At 41.5% G+C, this 22,296-nt stretch overlaps 1 protein-coding gene across 5 annotated transcripts in view; it reads left to right on the forward strand.

The window, feature by feature from the left end:
- Positions 1 to 22,296, forward strand: part of gramd4a (GRAM domain containing 4a) — a 173,840-nt gene that overhangs the window by 117,047 nt on the left and 34,497 nt on the right. The window contains exon 1 of one of the 5 annotated variants that reach the window (XM_085768625.1): positions 19,255 to 19,641. The exons of the other annotated variants lie outside the window; for them this stretch is intronic. Within the exon in view, the coding sequence (XP_085624751.1) occupies positions 19,452 to 19,641 (190 nt within the window). The 5' untranslated portion in view covers positions 19,255 to 19,451. Of the gene's footprint in view, positions 1 to 19,254; positions 19,642 to 22,296 lie in introns of those variants that run through there. 5 annotated transcript variants of the gene reach the window in all.

Genomic DNA, 22,296 nt, shown 5'->3' on the forward strand with positions numbered 1-22,296 from the left:
AAGCTGCTCAGAGCACAAATCTCTCTGCTCTGCTCTGCTCTGCTCTGTGTGCAGTTGGTCCAGCTGTAGGGGCCAGCTCGTTATCATGTCTATTAATAGAACAGGTCAGGTGCAGCCTGGCCGCTCGTTAAGATGTTTTTAAACACAGCCCCACACACACACATGATAAACCAGACTGCCAGAGGATGTCCACGCACAACCACAGGCATCACACTCACACAGACAGACACACACAGACACTCACACACAGTCTCACACACACACACATACACATACACATACACAAACAGACAAACACACAAACACAACACTGTTCCACACAGTAAAATGTAAGCATGGTAGTCGCCATGGTAACTTCTGAGGGCAGGCTGCCAATCAATCAGATCATTAGGGAGAGAGGAGTTTTGTGGCGCTTAACAGTTTTACTTTCTGCACATTTACACGCAGACAGAGAGACCGTCAGACTCACACACCCAGACACACACACACACACACACAGGTTTTCAGCTCAAATTCATCAGGCTCTCAATTATTTTATACTTTTGATGTAAACATCTCCAACAATTTATATTTTTCTCATGAATTTAAGTTCAGACGTTTAGTCTTTCCAACTCTATTAAAGGGATAGTTCAACATTTTGGCAAATTGGCCCATTGCCATAATCGCTATAGTCATAGCAGTAGGTTCGTTACCTTTAATTGTAGGTGTAAGCTATTTTCAGTATGGCGGAGCGCAGCAGCTGGCTGCTCAGAGCTACGCTATGGAGGCTAACGGAATTTCTTGGTTTCCCTCATTAAACTCATCAAATTCAACATCCCAAAACTCCACAGCGCTTTTGTAGACAAGTTGTGACCTGCACAACCACCACGCTATGAGATAATGACGGAACGATACGAAACGGAGCCGTTTTCGAGGTAAATACAGGGTAAATACGGAGACTGCTTGCTGAAAAACTGTCCCTGAACGCAACGCGCATCAGCGGTTTTGTATGTATTTACCTCGAAAACAGCTCCGTTTCGTATCGTTCCGTCATTATCTCATAGCGTGGTGGTTGTGCAGCTCACAACTTGTCTACAAAAGCGCTGTGGAGTTTTGGGATTTTGTATTTGATGAGTTTAATGAGGGAAACCAAGAAATTCCATTAGCCTCCATAGCGTAGCTCTGAGCAGCCAGCTGCTGCGCTCCGCCGTACTGAAAATAGCTTACACCTACAATTAAAGGTAATGAACCTACTGCTATGACTATAGCGATTATGGCAATGGGCCAATTTGCCAAAATGTTGAACTATCCCTTTAATAGTAGTACAATTACAGGTGGAGCCAGGACATAGGATGCAGCTTTTAACATGTGTCCTATCTATCTATCTATCTATCTATCTATCTATCTATCTATCTATCTATCTATCTATCTATCTATCTATCTATCTATCTATCTATCTATCTATCTATCTATCTATCTATACCCCTCCCTATTTTTTAACCCCTCTGTCTCCTTTTTTTCTTTCTTTCTTTCTTTCTTTCTTTCTTTCTTTCTTTCTTTCTTTCTTTCTTTCTTTCTTTCTTTCTTTCTTTCTTTCTTCTACTCCTTCATTTGTATTTTACGTAACTTTTTATATCCTTCCCTCTCTATCCATCCATCCATCCATCCATCCATCCATCCATCCATCCATCCATCCATCCATCCATCCATCCATCTACCTCTTTCTATCTATCATCCCCCTCTCTCTTTTTCTTCTTTCTTTCTTTCTTTCTTTCTTTCTTTCTTTCTTTCTTTCTTTCTTTCTTTCTTTCTTTCACTCCATTTCTGTCTTTTTACTTCTTTGTTTGTTTGATTGTTTCTTTCTTTCTTTCTATTCCTTTTCTCTTCCTTTGTTTTTACTCCATTTCTTTTTTTCTTTCTTTCTTTCTTTCTTTCTTTCTTTCACTCCATTTCTGTCTTTTTACTTCTTTGTTTGTTTGATTCTTTCTTTCTTTCTTTCTTTCTTTCTTTCTTTCTTTCTTTCTTTCTACTCCTTTTCTCTTCCTTTGTTTTTACTCCATTTCTTTCTTTCTTTCTTTCTTTCTTTCTTTCTTTCTTTCTTTCACTCCATTTCTGTCTTTTTACTTCTTTGTTTGTTTGATTGTTTCTTTCTTTCTTTCTTTCTTTCTTTCTTTCTTTCTTTCTTTCTGTCCTTTTCTTTTTTCTCTCTTGTTTCAATCTTTCTTTCTTTCTTTCTTTCTTTCTTTCAACAATTTCTTCAGCTCATTCAGCATTGCTTCCAGCATTCACACCATTTCCATTCTTGGAAATGTTTTTTCTAGTTAAAAATATGACATGAAGAATTCACCCAAAAGCTGTTGCTGTTGAATACAAAAGTATTTTAATTTTGTCATGGCCATTTGGCCCACAAACAGCTGTGAACGTGAACAACTAAAGATAGTGACGTATAGGGTCACACACAGTAAACTACTGCATGTTGTGCAGACTTCAGTCCTAATAGCAGCATCAATGTGAAAAGCAGCATGACTGACGAGCGGTCGGCGGCGTAGAGAGGGTCTCTGACTGCAGCAGGCACCGTGACACTGCTGTGAGACTGGCCGCCTGTGAGGCTGGGGGGGGGGCTCACGGCGACACCCGCGGCTCGTTGAAGACGGTGCTTGACGTGCTTTCACATCGGAGTCTACAAACGAGAGATGTCTTTAACAACACTGGAAAAAGTCGCAAGATTTGTCGCTAGTCGCCATTGACAAAAAAGAGAAAGTCGCCAAGTTGGTTGGATGAGAGAGTGGGGGGGCGGGTGTGAGGAGGAACGAGCATAGACTGTAGGGAACGAGCCTGCGTGTGTGTCTGTGTGTGTGCGCGAGAGAGAGAGGAGCAGAGGCTCGTTAGGAGAGAAGTTTGTCTTTGTTGTTTTTCTTTCTTTTTGGTTACGGCCAACAGTAACTGTACGGTTCCTGAAATAAATGAAGGTTTGTTTAGCAACTCCTCCTCATCCTTTTATCACGTCCGGTCGGACGCTATATAAAAAAAAAAAGAAAAAAAAATCGATCTTTGGACGTACGAATCGATCTCAAGGGGGCAGTTGTCGGTCTGAGAAGTGAAGCTCACTTCCGCGTTCAAAAATCTGCAATCCCCTCGGCTGTCGCTGGGGGCTGGCTCCAGAAGGGAGCAACTCCAATCGAGCCCCATGTTAAAATAGCCGATTTTACAGCTTAAAAAAACATATTTACAGCCTGGTACATTTTATTTTTTTGGTCTCAACCGATAGTTTCTACGCCCGCACACACTCTGAGGGGGGTGAATTTTTTTTTAAATTCTACTGTTTTACTATTATTAGGTTTAAAGTTCTGGCCAATTAGGGCGCGGAAACGTTGAGTGACAGGTCCGGGAACCGCTGCTTCGAGGCCAGTGGGCGGGCTCTTGGCCGGCCAACGGCCGCACCGCTCCAAATATGGCAAGTAGAATCCAACATGGCACGGTTCAAACCCCCGTAGTAGCGGCACAAAACAGACTCCCCCAAACCAATGGGTGACGTCATGGGTGCTACGTCCATTCTTTTTACAGTCTATGATCGATCTGTAGGAATTAAGATGAGAATCGATTTTAAATCGGTGGATCGATCTTTTCAACCCAGCACTAGTTACAACACGATTCGCTAACTGGAGTAGTTTCATGTTGTGTCCGATAACGGAGGGGAGGGGGGGTTTAACAGATGACGTCCTGATGTTAGCTTTGCTGCTGCTATTAGCACATTCCCCATCCAGGAGCTGCTCCTGTCTCTGCTGCTGCTACAGGTAGAAAACCCGGTCCGACCTGCGGGTGTTGAACACCGGACCTGACGTGGAAGCATGGACGAGGCTTTTAATTAACGATAACTCTAAACCCAGCTGAAAAAAAGCAGCCGTCTCCACCGTAATCGCCGCAACCGGCAACAATGTTTCGACGTATATGTTTTGATATGAGCGTTAGCTGCTGTTAGCCACTGGCTGTAGCTCAGCTAGTTAGCTTCATTGATAAACAAACGTAATACGTAGCGGTCTTGTTGCTAAGGTAACCCCGCTGCCAGCCCCTGGAAGAACTGGTTCAGCTCTGACCCAGCAAAGAGTTGGTGCTGAACCAAGAACTGGTGCTAAGCAGGCACTGGCTCCGAACCAGCACCAGAACCAGCTCGGTGGAAAAGGGCTAATTACAAAAACGTTCTCACAGAAATTGGTCCATGTAAAAAAATAAATACATTGACATGTGATTTTGTTGTTTTTCTTCTTTCTTTTTTTGCCAGTGCTTTAACGCAACAATGCTTGGGGATATATTTGAAAAGAAAATATTGTAGGCTACTGTAGCCTACTGTAAGATAGTCACTTTCATATAATTATTAGGGGTGTGATGATACACTCATCTCACGAGACGAGACACGAGATTGGGTTCACGAGATCGAGACGAGACGAGATTTTAAGAAAACTATAATGACAAAATATGACTGGACCAACACACTTTTATTTAACCGAGTTGCACATTTTGAAATGTTTTTTTGTAACTATTTACATGCATGATGTAAGCATGAGCTTTAAATACATTTCTTCTTCCACAAATTGAAACTAAAACTAAAATTAATAAAAGTTAATATAAATTAAATAAAATTTATATTTATTTCTTTTTTTCAAGTGCAAACAATATTATGTGCAGTGTTTCCTCTAGGATTTTTTTAAGTAGTGGCAACAACCCCTCCTCCCCCCTAGTGCCATTTCACTACTTGGATACTCGGATCCCCCCGCCCCCCTCCCTCCCTCCCTCCCTCCCACGTCGGACGGTCTAGCGCATATGTTTATTACCGTCACAGCGCGATCTGTCCATGTGCCCGTGTGTGTGTGTGTGTGTGTGTGTGTGTGTGTGTGTAAGTGAGTGTGTGTGTGTGTGTGTGTGTGTGTGTGTGCGTGCGCCAGAGAGAGAGAGAGAGAGAGAGAGAGAGAGAGACGCGGCAACCACAGAGTCGTTAATTAGCGCTGGATGCGCTGGTTGATAAATTTCGTTTTTTACTGAGGAGGAATGAAGAACTCAGCTGTGACTGAAAAGCACCTAAACCAAGTCGAGTAGAGTTATAACTGTGTAGTGGAAAGAGGTGCAAAGTAATGGTAACTGGTAGTGCAAACCCTGCTTTACATTTTTTAACATAAAAAAAAAAAAAAAAAAAATCTTGCGAGACAGATTTTTAACGCGAGGAGAAATATCGTCGAGTTTAATCTCGTGTCACACCCTTAATAATTATTTATTTTATAAAATATCTACAACAAATATTAACCGTAGAATCGAATCGTCCTACACTGTATCGAATCGAATCAGTCTGTAATAAAAGGATATCGTTTTTGAATCGAATCGTAATCTGTGTATCTAGATTTATATCGAATCGTTTATCACAGAGAGATGTGCAACCCATTCATCAACAAAGATGGTGGATGTAAACTCATTGATAGATAAAGATGGAATAAGCAATGCACACAGCAAATGGTATGACTATCCAGATTTGTTTCTGCTTTACATGTTAGTTTATTAATAGATGTTAATGGCTTACACAGTCAAGCTGTGGTTTGCTGGATGTAGTGACGCTCCAAAGACAACATGATATTTGGGATCATATAGGATTGAATAGAATAAAAATAAATCCAAAAACATGGATTTCAGTAATTGAAAATCTTTTGTTTTGTATTTATGGAGCTAATTATGCCAGTGATTGAGTATTCCGTGGGACACTGCCTCATAACTCAGACTTGTACTCCGATGATGATTCATTCTCTGTTTAAATGGGCAGCTACGATACATGCTGCATGATAATGAAGAAATCCTGCTCAGAGCTTGCTAAAGAGCTTCTTTTTTGTCACAGGTGAGCTCTGTACGACAGGATATGAAGACGTGGGGGCAGAATTGGTCCTGACAGTTCAGTGCCAAAGGTTAATGTATTTGGATATTTCAGTTAGGTACGCCTTTGTGCCAGTGGCAGATGCAACTGGAAGCTTGACTCACCAGAGTTTTAAAATTGTCCATCCATCCGTCTGTTCCATTCTCGTGCAAGTGATATGTATCACATGTATATCAGGGGAATTTTCCGTTCCAGTTGGACTCCAGTTGGACTCCGCAGCACCTCAGTCCTCACAGCCACCAAGTTTTATAATCGCGAGTGTTTTCCTGAACATGACTGTCTGTTAAATAGCTGTAGGTAATGTTAGGGATGCAGTGTTGTTTTTACCGATAACCACCGCTGCTCTGAGTGTCCGTGGCTTGTCCCGTGGCTGAGTTGCCGTTGCCGCGGTACAAACTCGATCCTCCGTCCTGACGTTTTTTTTTCTTCTTTTTTTCCTGCCTTTATAAAACCAACAGTCTATGTATAAAACACACACTACATCAGTAGGTGATAAACTGTTAGCTAGCTAACACCGATTTGACTACACTAGATCCATGGAGGTAACCATGACAACCGGTTCTTTCTGCAGTCAGGTTGCGCACGCATCCTGACTTGTTAGTAAACATATAATCCCTCTATAGCTTTGATTAAATTCACTGCAGTGAATCTGCATATATGCATATATGCAGTGAATTTATATATATTGCACAGGTCTGGACAGACATGAATGTAAATTGTAACTGGTTGGAGGAGGCATAGAGCCACAAGGAGGTACCATATTTTCCGGACTATAAGTCGTGCTTTTTTCGTAGTTGCCACCATGCAACCTATATTTAGAAGCGACTTGTATATCAAAAATTGCAATGTCATCTATGACGCCGTACAGTGTTGCCAACTTTGCGACTTTGTCGCAAAATCTGGCCACTTTCCAACCCCTCTTTTTTGTCAAAAGCGACTAGCGACAAATCTAGTGACTTTTCCTGGTGTTGTTAGAAAAGTTTCTGGTTCGGAGACTCCGATGTAAAGCACGTATCACAGTTTTCAACGAGCAGCCGGTGCTGCTGTGAGCCCCGCCCCCGTTCCAAAGCACTCACAGTAGTGTCACGGAGCTGTCTCCGCTGCGGCCAGAGACCCAGTGTTTCACATTAATTAATGAGTCTGTGGCGGCCCGCCACAGTCTCGTTTGGGCCCGCCACAGTCTCTCACAGAAAAAAATAAATAAATTGAAAAAAAAAAAAAAATTTTTTTTTTTTTTTTTCACGTGTGTCTACGCGCGGTGCGCCCGCACGTGAGAGAGGCGGCAGTTTGAGAGGCTGACTGGCAGAGATGAGAGCTGGTGAAACGCTAGCATGGTTATTTAAAACATCTCTGACCTCTGCCTGCAGATACACAGACAGGGGCGCCCCCCCCCCCGTCGGTCGCGCCATGGTCTCTTGAAATCCTGTGGGAAACACTGAGAGACCCACACCGCTCCACGTCGGAGTTGTTTTTCTTTTTCTTTTCTTTTTTTTTTGACCCGGCCTGTAGTAGGCTACAGTGGGAGCCACATAGAAATTCCCCTGCCATGCTGCTGCCATGCTGTTCCCATGCTGTTCCCATGAGAGTTCCAGCAGAGCTCCAGCAAAGTCCCAGCAGCTGGAGTGACCCCCTCCTTTTCCTGGGTGTGACTAGTTTTTACTGGAACTCCACCCATTCAATGAAATACATGACATGACCAGGAGATGGCGCTTCTCTCACAGAACAGTACATATCGCCAGAGGCGGCATTTAAAGTGCCGCCGCTGGTGGTGAGTGGAAATTCACATAATTCATAGAACCACGAGTACATATTTGATTTAAGAAGTGAAATTATAACAGACCTAGCTACTGGAGATGCGCTGGCCACTGTTTTATCTGGAAATAAATTGTTGTAGCTAATAATAGCCTACCTACTGTCAATTTTTTTTATCACAATTTATTTACTGTGATTCTACATTTAAATAGGAAAAAACTAAGGGAGTGATGAAAGCCTTTTTAAGATGTTTGCAGTTGCAGGTATTCAGTGCATGTCTTCGACCAGGGAATTAGCATTATCATTGCTCAATCTTTTGTTTGCCCTAATGGGCCACCCAGGGTTTCCGTTGTCCGGTAATTACCGGACTTTGACCGGAAAAATCTGCCGAAGTCCGGTATTTTCTAACCCGGCCGGTCAAAATGTCCGGTGAAAATATTCCCTCCGAGTCCGAGCACAATTTGAATTTTATTAAAAAACTAGAAAAAGCATTTCCAAGAATGGAAATGGTGTGACTGCTGATAGCAACTGAACGCTGTTGCAGAATTAGCAAATAGTGCAAGCAGTGATCACCATACAAATGTTTGACTAAGGTCGGAATCAAACCCACAACCTCATGGTCATTAGACTTCCACTCTGCCTCTAGGCCACAGTGCGCACACAGTTGCAGAGACTGTTGTCTGTTAATGATCTTCACACTGTCAACATCAAGAAAGCTTGAGAGTCAAGCTTGAATGACTTAGAATGAAAATTTCTGTGAATTTCAGGCTGAGAGCAGCAATTTCAACATGAAGCAAGTTATCAGAAGTCAACAGAGGACGACTGGGAAAATAATTCACTATAATTGTTGTTGAGGCAAGATTTGAACCAGCAACCTTCAGGTCTCCAGACCAGCATGCTAACCACTAGGCTACAGACAGAGACAGTATGTGAGGGGTAAAGAAAACCTTTGATAAGAGGATCACTGGCTTCTGCTTAAAAAAAAAAGTAAGGAATCGAACCCATGACCTCATGATCAATAAACCTTTACTCTGCCACTTCGCCACAGAGAGCACAGACATTGGGCTGAATGAGAGCAGAGAGCTCCCTGGCTGCATTTAAAAAATATTTAAAATTATTATCTAAGTCTCTTTGCATTTTTGACCAGAATTTTAGCCAGAAGACAAGTGTGGCTACAAAACTGGAGAAAATAATTTGTCTAGAGTTTAATTTGCAGAAAAAGTTAAATATTTGAAAAAGTATAAATAGTTAAAAAGAGAAAAGTAATGCCGATAAAGTTCAAAAAAAGCTGCACGTTTTGATATATGAATTGTTGAAATAGCACAACACCTAACACACTAACCATATGGCCACAGAGAACCTGAGTTACAATGAGCTTTATACTATGAGGAATCAAAGACTGTCCAATGACAGCTGAATAATTGGAATCAAAAGTCAAGCAATGATGTGAAATGACTGAGGCAGGAATCGAACCCATGACCATATGATCACTAAACCTTTACTCTGCCACTCGGCTACAGAGAGCACACTGCTTTCAAGACTGTTGTCATTCATTGTAATGTGATGATGTGCTGCAAACTGGTATGAGTAATCAAGGAGATAACAAACACCTGTAACCAATTGAAGGCGGGGGAGGAGAGCAGAATTCAACATAACATAACAAGAGTTCTTCCCTTGGATTCGAACCAGTGACCTTAGGGTTGGCAAGCAGCCACCCTAACCCCTACACTACAGTGGAGTTGTGAAGAAGAGAGGTTGAGACTTCGATGAATGTGAGATTTTTCAATGATGCTTAAAATAAAAAGAAATGAGTATAGATTAGACAGAGACAGTATGTGAGGGGCAAAGAAAACCTTTAATAAGAGGATCACTGGCTTCTGCTTAAAAAAAAAAAGTAAGGAAAGTTACTACAGAGAGCACACACATAAGCATGTTGTCATTGATTGTAATGTGATGATGTGCTGCAAACTGTGGCACTAGCAATTAATGCGTCTCTTAACGACCACCTGTAACCAATTGAGGGTGATGGAGGGGAGCAGAATTCAACATCACATAACAAGAGTGCTCAACCTGGATTTGAACCAGTGACCTTGGGGTTGGCAAGCAGGCACCTTAACCTCCACACTAGAGTAGAGTTGTGGAGAAAAGAGGTTGAGACTTTCATGAATGTGAGATTTTTCAATGATGCTTAAAATAAAAAGAAATTAGTCTAAATTAGCCACACCAAGTAAGAAGAGGACTTTTTTGTGACCTGTGACTATTTTTTGGTGAATTAAAATGAATTAAAAAGCACTTAACAGCAAGTTACAAAGTTGAGCTCCTTCTCCTGCTGCTCCAAAAAAAATGCATTGGGCTGAATGAGAGCAGAGAGCTCCCTGGCTGCATTTAAAAAATATTTTAAATTATTAGCTAAGTCTCTTTGCATTTTTGACCAGAATTTTAGCCAGAAGACAAGTGTGGCTACAAAACTGGAGAAAATAATTTGTCTAGAGTTTAATTTGTGGCCGTGCTGACAGTTTAGCCAGAAAAACTCTAGAATGTTTTTTTGCCTCTCCCCACTCTGGCACCACTCTGGCTCTGCTCGTTAGACGCAATACACACACATTATAAAGCTGAAAAAAATCAGAAAAGGTTAAATATTTGAAAAAGTATAAATAGTTAAAAAGAGAAAAGTAATGCCGATAAAGTTCAAAAGAAGCTGCACGTTTTGATATATGAATTGTTGAAATAGCACAAAGTATGAAGGACTAGAAGAAGACCGTAAAAAGGCGGAAGAAATTGGCCGAACAGAAGAACAATAGTGTGACTGCTTCCAGCAGTCACACTAATCAAACAAAAAAAACGAAATCAGAAATTTCAGCGACATCTAGATTGAGTAGAGAGAGGCTTCTCTCTGCAGAATCGCATCAAAACAGCACAGTGAAGTTGCCTGGGGGAGAGCAAAATCACACGACTGCGCGGAGACACTGCACAGTGCACACACATTAGATTTTAAAACAGCTGCAGCACATTTCACACACGCGAAAATGCGTAAAAAGTAAAAGAAAAAGGAGAACTTGTCAAGGGATTTTTTTTCAGTTTGTTTGTAGAGTTTTTATTGCAAAGCAGCGGACTATTTATTAGGCTATTTCAAGTTGCAAGCACGCCGTGTTATTATGAAATGAGCCGGTCCAAGATGTGTTTTATTTGCAAATTATTGTAGCCTATCTGAGAAAAGGCCTTCAGTTTCTTTATGTTCTTTATGTAGGAGCGCAGGGTTGTGCAATATTTATTTTAGAATTTACGTGGTCAATTGACGGCATTAACAGTAAATTACGTCCACCATGAATAGATTTTTCGACCAGCGCAACATCGTCCCGTTCAGTCACCTCCGCATAGCGCTCTTTCTCCGTCGTCCACACACACACACACACACACACGCAGTGCCCGCGGTAAAAACGAATCCCCCCCCACCCATCCCCGGACGTTACGATAGCGACCCCCCCCCCCCCCTGTGGGAAACACTGACCTGCATATCATTTATCATTTTAAGCTCAATAAATTCAGATAATATTTGACCGGAATTTCAAACATTTGTCCGGTAAATTGAAAACCTGCCGGTCACGTTGTCTGGTGCCATTTTTTTCTAGCGGAAACACTGGGGCCACCTATTGGTCACCCATTGTCACACAAATCTCACAGAGCCTGCAATGCAGCTGGCTGTTCAACTTTGAAGGAGGACCAGGGGAGGGGAGGTTATGTTGGAAGGCTAGCTGGACCAGACTCTCTCCTGAGCAACAACACACTCCAAACCCCTGAACATTCACACCTGCTCCAGAGCATTACCATCTCCAAGCATCCCCCACCACTTTGACTATGAATTGATTAGAAAATGAGCAGGTATTTCCTTAGAAGGTCCTGCTTTAAACATTTTTATTTTCATGATTATCTTACATTATTATCTATCTTACAAAAAATGTTGTAATTTTGCAACAGTGCTTCATGGCAGAGATTAGGAAAGGCACATGTGGCAAGGTGAAGAGGGTCCAGGGCGGGCTTCGAACCCCAGACTCTCGGGTAACAGTCATGTGCGCTAACCATTCGGCCAAAGGGACATCCCCTTGGCCAAGTAGCCAGGGCGCATGATCAATAGGAGGCATAGCGACAGGACCCTCAACTGTCACACACACACACACACACACACACACACACACACACACACACACAATTTAGTAGTTATAGCACTAGCCTATACTGTCAATCCCCCTATAAACCCCATTCCGATTTGATATCACAACTTCACAAAGTTGAAGACACCTGCTGCACCTAGTCTAATCTTTGTATGACTGAATTATTCTGCATAAGACCCTGACTAATACTCATAGTAATGCTGCATTAGCATCAAAACAGGCTAGTAAGTAGGCTAAATAAAAAATGATCATACATACATAGTCTAAGAACAAAAGTGGAAAAATCAGGGGCCCACTTTAGTATTCTTTCAGGGGCCCCAGAATTCCTAGCAACGGCCCTGATTATCTGACTAACTTGCTTATACCACTCAGTGGACCGGCGGATCAGCTGGTGTGCAGTGCACGCTGTATAGCCTACTGTATGATCTCTCTCTCTCTCCCTCTCTCGCCCTCTCTCCATCGCGCTGTACGTCTTCACAAGACACAGGTCGACGTGTGTGGTGAGATGGAAACAAGAGCAGAGCGCACCTTCGCTCTCATGTTGAGTTCCATATTAAGACAGGTGCGTCAGTGCCAGTAGATCGCGCGTCAGGCATTTGGCTCTAATGGGATTGGCTGGTTTGACGTGACTTTATCATTAAAAGTGAAAAGAGAGAGAGCTGTCAACCACTCCTAGACGCGTCAGGTCAGCATAGCGCAGGGGGAGGAATATTAGTATTCTGTGGTGAAAAATACAATCATTCATGAAATTTTATTGAGAATTTTACAGAGGTGCACAGCGCATGTTTACAGTGTCCGGCGACTCTGACCCCTACACCGCAGCAGCCAGCAACAGACTTTTACAAAATAAAAGCATGTGAGCAACATGCATTAATGCGCAATAAAATAAATGTCGGCGTTAATAGTTTAATGGGTAACACTTTACTTGAAGGTACCGTCATAAGAGTGACATGACAATGTCATAACAGTGTCATGTCACAGTCATAAACATGTCATAAACATTAAGTCAATGTCATTAAACATTTATGACTGTTGTCATTAAGTGTCATTCGTTTTTGTAATGACAAGTTGACATTATTTTGGTTGTCTTGATTATGACACCTTGACATTAATCAAGGTGACATAACCAGAAGTCGTCTTTGTCATGACAACTTGACATTAAATTTGTTTGGGATGTCCTTATTATGACAACTTGACATTACTCTAAGTGACATTACCAGAAAAGGGCCTTGTCATGACAACTTGACATTAATGAAATATTTTCTGTTTAGTTGACATAATGATTATTAATTAGATGTGCAAGGTTACAGAACAAATCTAGCACTTGGTCATTGTTGTTTGACAGGATGTGGACAGGATACCCAAAACTGACTGTCATGACACCATTATGACAGTGTAATGAAGAAATTCTCTGACCTCAAGTAAAGTGGTAGCATTTTTATTTGTCATTAACATATCATGAAGGATAAACTGACTGTCATGACACAATCATGACAATGTAATGAAGATATTCTCTGACCTCAAGTAAAGTGGTAGCATTTTTATTTGTCATTAACATATCATGAAGGATAAACTGACTGTCATGACACAATCATGACAATGTAATGAAGATATTCTGTGACCTCAAGTAAAGTGGTAGCATTTGTACTTGTCATTAACATATCATGAAAGATAAACTGACTGTCATGACACAATCATGACAATGTAATGAAGATATTCTGTGACCTCAAGTAAAGTGGTAGCATTTGTACTTGTCATTAACATATCATGAAGGATAAATTGACTGTCATGACACAATTATGACAATGTAATAATTTTTTCACATCACGTAAAACAGAGATCAAACATTTTTGAAAGCTTGAAATTATAAAAACAATTATACTTGACAATAAATAAAAAACACATATTAACAGTGTCTAAAAAACATAAAATAAAACCATAAATCATTCAATTTCCAGGTGGAATTTTATGTCAAGGCATGCCTTGACTTCAGCTGCAGCGCTGCAGTTGTAGCCGGGACGGTCTGCAGGTGTTCTGTGTTCTGACCCAGGGGTGGGTTCACACTCAGGTTTATTCCTGTATGATGGCGACATAAAACAAAATGGATGTGAGTGAATCTTCTCCTACCACAAAATAAATAAAATACATTTAGCAAGTACACTAGTACATGGAGGACGTACTACCACATGCACACCACACACACACACTCACTCACGCACGCACACACGCGCACACAGACACACACACAGACACACACACACACACACACACACACACACAGACACGTACAGGGAGAAATCGCGGCAAAATAACTTTCTCTCTCCTGCTCAAAACGGTTCTTAAAACATGCTACTCGACAGAAAACACCACAAACACATCTCCAAACAGTTTTACATTAACATTCTTTCGATAAATTCGCATTAAAACTCATCAAATGTAACTTTTTCGTCCCGGAGCCTAGACTACATTACCTCAATCAGTCAGGAACAGCGCAGACTGACGAGAGAAGGGAGGAAAGGGAGCTAAATGCGTCATATCCATGAACTTTCAAAATAAAAGCTTGGACTTGTAAAAATGAAAGAAATACAAAAATAAATCCACAAAAATTGAATTATTGAATTATAGTAACAAAAATCCCTACGTAAAGCAGTATAATTCAAACTTTCATGGATTTATTTTTGTATTTCTTTCATTTTTACTAGTCCAAGCTTTTATTTTGAAAGTTCGCGGATATGACGCATGTAGCTCCCTTCTCTCGTCAGTCTGCACTGTTCCTGACTGATTGAGGTAATGTAGTAGGCTCCGGGACCAAAAAGTTATATTTGATGAGTTTTAATGCTAATTTATCGAAAGAATGTTAATGTAAAACTGTTTGGAGATGTGTTTGTGGTGTTTTCTGTCGAGTAGCATGTTTTAAGAACCGTTTTGAGCCGGAGAGAGAAAGTTATTTTGCCGCGATTTCTCCCTGTACGTGTCTGTGTGTGTGTGTGTGTGTGTGTGTGTGTGTCTGTGTGTGTGTGTGTGTGTGTGTGTGTGTGTGCGTGTGTGCGTGCGTGAGTGCGTGCGTGTGTGCGTGCGTGCTAAATGTATTTTATTTATTTTGTGGTAGGAGAAGATTCACTCACATCCATTTTGTTTTATGTTGCCATCATACAGGAATACACCTGAGTGTGAACCCACCGTTAATATAATACATCCATGGAACCCACCCCTGGGTCAGAACACACGCAGCGCTGCAGCTGAAGTCAAGGCATGCCTTGACATAAAATTCCACCTGGAAATTGAATGATTTATTTATGTTTTTTATTTAAATGGTTTTTAGACACTGTTATTATATATTTTTTTTAATTTATTGTCAGTATAATTGTGTTTATAATTTCAAGCTTTCAAAAATGTTTGATCTCTGTTTTACGTGATGTGAAAAAATTATTACATTGTCATAATTGTGTCATGACAGTCAGTTTATCCTTCATGATATGTTAATAACAAATAAAAATGCTACCACTTTACTTGAGGTCACAGAATATCTTCATTACATTGTCATGATTGTGTCATGACAGTCAGTTTATCTTTCATGATATGTTAATGACAAATAAAAATGCTACCACTTTACTTGAGGTCACAGAATATCTTCATTACATTGTCATGATTGTGTCATGACAGTCAGTTTATCCTTCATGATATGTTAATGACAAATAAAAATGCTACCACTTTACTTGAGGTCAGAGAATTTCTTCATTACACTGTCATAATGGTGTCATGACAGTCAGTTTTGTGTATCCTGTCCACATCCTGTCAAACAACAATGACCAAGTGCTAGATTTGTTCTGTAACCTTGCACATCTAATCAATAATCATTATGTCAACTAAACAGAAAATATTTCATTAATGTCAAGTTGTCATGACAAGGCCCTTTTCTGGTAATGTCACTTTGAGTAATGTCAAGTTGTCATAATAAGGACATCCCAAACAAATTTAATGTCAAGTTGTCATGACAAAGACGAATGACACTTAATGACAACAGTCATAAATGTTTAATGACATTGACTTAATGTTTATGACATGTTTATGACTGTGACATGACACTGTTATGACATTGTCATGTCACTCTTATGACGGTACCTTCAAGTAAAGTGTTACCGTTTAATGAGTTGCCATAACGCAACTTGCACAGCCCTAATAAATACACAAATGTAGCCCGTGGTTCTGAGACCTGACGCGCTGTGGTCACAAGAAATGTATTTATTTATTTGCGGATCGGGAGTGAATGAGCAAGCCAGAGATGCACAGCAGATTTCATGGTTGCCGACTGGCAAAAACTGAAAGAGGGGCTTGTAAATAACTGTTTATATTACAGGTTTCACACAAACAAACAAAAAACATCCAGTAGCCTATGTTAAGTCTCAGCTGTGCCATGGCGAGGGCGCACGACGCACGTATAGCTCCACGATCATGTGGTTTTAATTTATGAACCTCATAATTATTTCTCTTTCCTCTTGTTTGAATATAAGGGCGGTCACTTAGGACCACACTTTAATTTTACACATACAGTCTCATGCGTGTATATTCACGGACACGTTGGCATGTTGTTTATTTATTGGTTAGGCTTTATTTGCGCACCGTATGCTTCAGTGTTAACATTAAAACCACCACAAGGCAAACATTTAGTACTACAATGCAAATTCTGTAGACAGGTAAACTGCGAGTGATATAGGCTACATTTTTATTTGTGCTCTGTCGGTGTTTATTTATCTTTGAAGCTACTTATAGATCGCCTGTTTTGGAGGCAATTATAGCAATTCATCTGAGGGAAAAAAGAAAGGAGGAGGAAAAGTGATTGACAGATTAACTCGGGTCAAAATCACTGCTCCTCCCCGTGGACAAATGAGTACTGCAGCTGATTTTCACACGGGCTGCAGAGGGGCGTTAACAGTCGTGGCTGCGTTCGCTACGTCATCGCGGGGGATTAAATTATCGCCACGGGCCAAGCGGGAGCCCGTCACGGACCCACCACGGACCCATCACGGTCCCGCAGAGGTCCCACCAGGGACCAGGGGGAACTTCTAGGTGGCTACATCTGTATTTGGTGCCGGCCGGCCTTTATTTGTTCATGTCTATGGATATTTGTTCATGTAAACAAAGCCCCGGCCATTATATGAGACCCGGCTATTAATTAAATGTTTCAAAAATAAATGCGATGTATATATTTTTTTCCTCTTCAGGATGTATTTTTTGACAGATGCGACTAATACTTTGGTGCGACATATAGTCTGGAAAATACGGTAATTCTGATTAAGAGAGATGATGTGTTGAATGGACCTGTAATTAATGTAGGACTGCCCCCAACATACAGTGTATATATACCCCTGCCCCCTGCCGTCCTCTAGGGCCATGACTGGCTATAGGGGAGCAACAAAACAGTTTGAATTCCAGGGCTGAGATAGAATGTTAAATAATATTGGTAACAGTTACAGAGAAATACAAAGCAGTAATAATATCCCAAGATCCCAGATTTTAGATTTCTTGCCCAACATGATATTAATAGTTAACTGTCTAATAACCACATTATTGCAGTGACCATCCGTTGGGGGAAAAAAAAAAACTGATGGTGAGTGTCACAACTTCCTGTTTCTCAGATTTTGACTTAATTATGACAAGACGTGGCTCCAAATGTGGTGTTGTTGTTTTTTTCTGTGACCAATCAACCAATGAAATTTAGGTTGAGTAATGACTTCTTGGTTGACTAACACTTGGTCGACTGGGGGCAGCCCTAACCCCAAGGGTTATTTTCGTTGTACTGAGATGAGTTGAAATACGGTAGTTTTTGATCATCCATTATTCAGCAGCTGTAGCACAGCGTGTGAGAATGCAACAGGTGGCCATGTGGGTAGAGGGACCAAGCAGTCAGTGAATAATCACAGGCTCAGTGTTTTGGCCAGACAGCATGCCCACAACACACTGGACTGTATGTGCTGTCTGTGTTTTAGAAGTAAGACTTTGAACCTCGAAATGTCACTGTTTAAGAAGCAGCTGTCAATTCCCTCAAGTCAGTAGCAAGACCCTTGTATCCCTGAAACCACTTTGTTCCCAGTGCTTGGTGGAGACTGCAGGGCCTTTGACCAGATGACTAAGTGATGTAATGAAATCTATGATGTGATTACTGTTCTCCAAACAAGCAGATGCTATCCTCCCCGCTGACACAACATTGGATTATGGAACTTGTTTGTCTAGATTATTTATTGCGTGTTTATTTCATATTCCCTTATAAATATTTGAGAATGAGCGGAGAGAGAGAAGACAGGCATACTGTTACTCCCCACACACAGCCTGTCCAGGAGTCTGGCTCTGCACATTGTGAGCAGGAGGTCAGCAAAGACACAAGGCACAAGAAAGAGAGCGAGTTGTTTTGACATGGCAGGGAGCCTGTGAAGTTTGAGATTGAGCCATTAAATCAACATCATGTTGTGGGGGGGGGGGTTATCAGGGCCAGAGTGGAAGGACGCCACTGACAGGAAAGAATTTTAAAAAGATACTAGAAAAGGTAGACAACATAATTTGACACTGTAAATTTGTTTTGAAGTTACTTCCAGAATTAGAGCAGCACTGATAGTTTAAATGTGATCTGATGTAAGTATGCAACAAGTGTCATTCAAAGGCTGGGGGGGGGGTTGAAAGGACTTGTTGCCTCACCACTGGAAATGAGAAAATCCTGTCTGTGTGGATGAGGGGATGGATAAAACATTGATTCTCATTTCCACTGGCTTTTCACTCTTCCGAGCTGGGTTTATATTGGTCTCCATGCCTTGTCTTCTCCTCCTCTTTGTCCCTGTCAGTGTCTTGAATGTCGTATTAACATCTGCACATTGGCAGCGGGCCACAAATCTCAACCTTCCCTTTCTGTTCAAGTCAACTAGTGTTGTGGCAAACACTGTGGTGAATGGGAACAATGTGAGGCCAATGTGAAGCGGCTGATTCTCCCCCTCGCTCTCCCTCTCTCTGTGTCTGTCTCTCCCCTCACCCCCCATGCCCCCACCTTCCTTTAATGAAAGGAGCCATTGTCTCTGGCCTGTATTGAAAAACTCACACAGTACTTTTCCTTTGAGGTCTTAAAAAACGTTGCCTGCTTAGATGAAAAGCGATTTGCTTTGCTTGCGTATGTACAGTACTCATGCACATTAATGTTGCTTCACACTAATTTTGAACACATACGGACCAGAACACAACTATAACACGACACATTCCTGTACGTATGCAGCCAGTCATATAAAACCTGTATTGACACATGAACATGCATAATGCGTGTCCGTGTGACAGTTTCCAGTGTGCAAAGAAATCTCAGATTCCAGGCCCTCTTAGTCTGCTGGCCACCCAGCAAAGCCCCACCTCTCTCTACCTCCACTGCCCTCCTTCTCTTTCTTTCCTGCGGCTAATACATTCACACCAGCTCTGGTCATTGACCATCACTCTCAGTGTGAGGAGGCCTATCAAAATAGTCTCTTGTGATAACCTGTGACGGATCAGCCAGTGCTTGGTCTCTGGATGGGACATGTGCAGTAAACATGGAGCATGCACCTGAACTTTGAAGAGTTTCGAGGAGTTTTGATGTCATCGGCCGGACCGGACCTGGAGAACCTGCAGCCATGGCTCAATTTCAAGAAAGACCCAAGGCAGCCACTCTGCCGTCCCGATCCTGTGCAAGCATCCCAGGCACGGGTCGACTGCAGAGACGGATGGCTTTGTGCATGGAGGACTGCACCTTTGACAGTTTTGGGCTGCCTTACAGTGGAGCTGTCGATAAGATTAAAAGCCATAAAAGTAACCTCAACCTCAGTAAGTGTCATCAGCATCACCATCAGGAATTTAATGGAAACTTTTAAGGGTTAATAATTGGCCAGTCTTACTTGGAAATTGCTCTGTACTGTTTCAAACTGTTATTATCAGGATTTAATCAAAAAGTGTCCAGTTAGACCCTGAACAACCCCAGCCTCTTCTTTATCGGAAAATCATTCAACATGGAACAGACGTATGTTGGCTCATGACCTCTATCACTCTTAAATAAATCTCATCACAAATCAACTAAAAATAGAAAGACTTAAAACATACCGTGTATTTTTTAAACTAAGTCTCAGCTTTGCTGCTTTACTAATATTCTGAATTGAAGGTTATAAATCAACCCGTGGACATAACAGTTTCAGTCTGGGTCGTGTCTCATGAAACATGACTCCACATGGTGAGTAAGTGGTAAAAAACCAGATTGCGAGACTTGAAAAATGGAAGAGGATACAAGAGCAACAGTAGACAACCGATGGATAGGAAGAGACACATTAACACTAACAGAAAATGCTGTGGTTGTCCTTTTGTGCAGCCATGCATTAAAAACCAGATGAGCGAGTACCTCTGACATGGCACAAGAAGTTTGTGTTTCAGTGAGACATTGCATGAAGACAGCCTCTCTAGTCTGCATCCAAGAAAAGCTCCATTGCATGAAAAGCACCCTGATGAATATTGACAGCACAGCCATTGGTCAGACAAAACTAAAATAAATTTGTTTGGATCAGATGGAGCCCAGCGTGGTTGTCGTGGACCTTGCCAGGAATACCACAGTGTCTGCATAGTGCAAATTTTCAATCTTGTACAACCCAGCTGAGTGTTATCAACTGAGCTAGACGAGGAGAGGCTGATTGAGGTTTGTTTTTTGCATTTTAGCCACATTTTTTCCAACAAACTTGACTTTTGCCATGGGCAATGTTAAGATTATACCTACAATTCAATATTTACACAGAACAACTTGAGCACTTCTGTCATCATACATATTGGATCTGCTCTATTACTCAATCTAAACAAGATTACATAAGCACCCTCTGGCCTCTAACATCATCCTAAATATTTTCTGCTGCTTTCAGGTCGTTATTTGCATATAATTTAAAGTATATAATTGTTATTACATACATCAATGTTTTTTAGCTTTTTTGTCAGAGATTAGAGTTTCATGGAAAGCCTGCATGAGAGAGAGAGGTCAGTGCTATTAAAAGTGACATCTCCTGGCATGGCATTTAGCTAATCCCCTGCCTGTGTTACAGATACATGGGCTAGTTACTAGCCTTCATTATGGCCAAAGAGACCTTGTGATATGGTAACCCAGGATGAAGATTTATATATAGAAGAGTGCAATCCAATTTTAGCAGCAGAGATGGCGTGTTGACAGTATTATTAATATGCTATCTGATGTAGAGGGTCTCTGTGGAAGAGGAAAACGATTGTACTCTATCTCTCTCAGTCTGACACACACATACAGTAGCATATTGTGTCATCCTGTTCTGTATCACACACTTGTGGCCACATACTAATGCAGTGTTTTGGATGATTCTGGAATGAGGCATCTCTCTTTCTGGTGTAAAGAAGGATGTGGAAGTAAGTAGCTATGGGGAGGAAGAGGTCGGAGAAACAGGAAAGAGTTGTAGAGGATCCTATACACACAGGAATGATGAAAGGGTTAACGAAGGGAGTGACATACTGTATGGCAGCAGGAAACATGGGAAGGAAGGGAGTGACAATTTGGTGAGATTAAAGAGGGTAAAGGGGAAACAGGATCTGGGACTTGAAGGTATGGACAACAGAACCCTCTTTCATTTGTTTTACACTCACACACTATTGTTCCCATTAACCCTATACCCCAAAGCAGCTGTTTTTAAGCTGTCTGGGGCATAAACAACTAATCTAGTTTTGTCTACCCCACCCATGGTGCATTGCTGCTGCTGCTGTTACCCATTTTTCTAAAAGGTTTACAGTTGGCTATGGATCTCCTGGCACAAGGCAGCCTAGCCAGTGCTAAGCTGCTTAGCCCATAGCAACCTTTGGCCAGCCTCTTGCTTACACCGTCTCTTACGCACACACATACTCTCCATCTTGTTTACATATACTGGTACTTCTTATTCTTATGTGAGCAGACTGGGAAAGGGCCACAGGTAAATTGTTCAGATTGAAGGGTACGTGAGAAGAGTCATATAACAGAGAGGAAATGAAAGAGGAAAGAATTGTGTGTTTGTCTCTGGTTTTCCGCCTCAACGCCCCGACGCACATGGTTTTCAAAAGAACGGCCAAAATGAAAGCTATAAACTGGAAATGAAAATGACGAATGCACTAAGAGGGTACGTTATGGGGTGTGCAGATACAATGTATGACTCCTCAGCGGGAGCAACCAGGGTTGCAGACTACGCTGTAGCTGCAGGAGGCGAGTGGCAATGTTTATTACTGTTAATGGGAAGAGATAAAGGACAAGAATGAATTATGAGATTAGGTGATGAGAAAGGGAGAAAGAATCTGGCAGATAAATTCTTCTAATATGGATCTCCTGCTGCCTGCGTGATGAAATAATGTTGAGATTAAGAAGAGGGGGCATGGTGATGTTCGTTTTTATTAGCAAGGGATGCACATCTCTGCTCTTATCACTGTCTTTCATGTTAAGTAGAAGAATTAGGTCACAAC

This window comes from Trachurus japonicus, chromosome 23 (assembly GCF_045865225.1).
Source record: "Trachurus japonicus isolate A0001 chromosome 23, Traja_1.0".
Classification (NCBI taxonomy): Eukaryota; Metazoa; Chordata; class Actinopteri; order Carangiformes; family Carangidae; genus Trachurus; species Trachurus japonicus.